Raw genomic sequence first — 1475 nt, forward strand, 5'->3', positions numbered from 1 at the left:
GACAACCAGATCACCTTGTCACCTCCCCAGCGCTTAGAACGGTGCTTGGCACAGAGTAAGCGCTTAACAAATGCCAACATTATCATTATCATTATTCTCTGTGCCTCGGTTCCCTCATCTGGAAAATGGGGATGAAGACCGTGAGCCCCCATGTGGGCCCACCTGATCCCCTTGTAACCTCCTCAGCGCTTAACAAATGCCAACATTATCATTATTCTCTGCGCCTCAGTTCCCTCATCTGCAAACTGGGGCTGAAGACTGTGACCCCCATGAGGGCCCACCTGATCCCCTTGTCACCTCCCCAGCGCTTAGCACGGTGCTTGGCACAGAGTAAGCGCTTAATAAATGCCATTATTATGATTATTATTATCATTTCCGCAAACTTTATTAGCCTCTGAGGCGGGGGGGGGAAAAGGGGGAGCGGGCGGGGCCTTCGCCATCAGGTCCAGGCGCCGGTCGGGGCGGGCTCACTTCTTGGGCCAGGCCGTGCCCGCCGGATCCGTCATGACGACGACGCCCCAGCAGCCGATGCCTGGGAAGAGGTGAGGGGGGGGGGGGGTTGATAATGGCGGCCGGGGGGGGGGCGGCTCTCCCCTTCCCGCCCCCCCCCCCCCCTTGGCCCGCCGGCCCCCTCACCGATGCCGAGGACCATCTGGGCGATGTGGCCGGGGCCCGGCGGGATGCCCAGCTTCATGGGCCGGCGCCCCGCCCAGTACACGTAGCCGCCCGCCCCCAGCAGCCCCGTCCCGCTGAGCAGGCGGCAGCTCCAGCAGTTGCCCATCAGCGGGGTCCTGACGGGAGAAGGCGGGGACGACGACGACGACGGAGAGGACGAGGCGGCGGCCATTGCGGCCCGGGCGCGCAGCGGCGGCGCCGGAAGTCCAGCGCCGGGGCCGGCGCGGGGGCGTCTGGGAAATGTAGTTCCTTCCCTGCCCCGGCCTGCCGCCCCGTTCGTTCGTTCGTTCGTTCATTCATTCATTCATTCATTCATTCCTTCCTTCCTTCCTTCATTCCTTCATCATCATCATCGATCGTATTTATTGAGCGCTTACTGTGCGCAGAGCACTGGACTAAGCGCTCGGGAAGTCCAAGTTGGCAACATCTAGAGACGGTCCCGACCCAACGGCGGGCTCGCGGTCTAGAAGGGGGAGACAGAGAACAAAACCAAACATGCTAACAAAATCAAATCAATAGACTAGATAGGTACTAGGAACATAAATGATAGAGTCATAAATATGGACAAACATGTATACATATAGACAGGTGCTGTGGGGAAGGGAAGGAGGTAAGATGAGGGGGGTGAGGGGGAGAGGAAGGAAGGGGCTCAGTCTGGGAAGGCTTCCTGGAGGAGGTGAGCTCTCAGCAGGGCCTTGAAGGGAGGAAGAGAGCTAGCTTGGCGGATGGGCAGAGGGAGGCCATTCCAGGCCCGGGGGAGGACGTGGGCCGGGGGTCGATGGCGGGACAGGCGAGAGCGA

General features: G+C 60.5%; 1 protein-coding gene across 1 annotated transcript; it reads right to left on the bottom strand.

The window, feature by feature from the left end:
- Positions 1-376: 376 nt before the first annotated feature.
- On the bottom strand, positions 377-853 carry DMAC1 (distal membrane arm assembly complex 1). Its single transcript, XM_038770048.1, has 2 exons — positions 637-853; positions 377-532 (listed from the first exon to the last, which is right to left on the bottom strand). The coding sequence occupies exons 1-2, from the start codon at positions 845-847 to the stop codon at positions 468-470; spliced, it is 276 nt and encodes a 91-aa protein (XP_038625976.1). The 5' UTR covers positions 848-853; the 3' UTR covers positions 377-467.
- Positions 854-1475: the final 622 nt, after the last annotated feature.

This window comes from Tachyglossus aculeatus, chromosome X4, assembly GCF_015852505.1.
Source record: "Tachyglossus aculeatus isolate mTacAcu1 chromosome X4, mTacAcu1.pri, whole genome shotgun sequence".
NCBI classification, from domain to species: domain Eukaryota; kingdom Metazoa; phylum Chordata; class Mammalia; order Monotremata; family Tachyglossidae; genus Tachyglossus; species Tachyglossus aculeatus.

Bases quoted from the DNA above. Each gene is read 5' to 3' on its own strand.
- DMAC1 (XM_038770048.1), bottom strand. From the start codon at position 847: ATGGCCGCCGCCTCGTCCTCTCCGTCGTCGTCGTCGTCCCCGCCTTCT. The intron at 533-636 runs GTGAGGGGGCCG...ACCTCTTCCCAG, and splicing joins CCAGATGGTCCTCGGCATCG to GCATCGGCTGCTGGGGCGTC.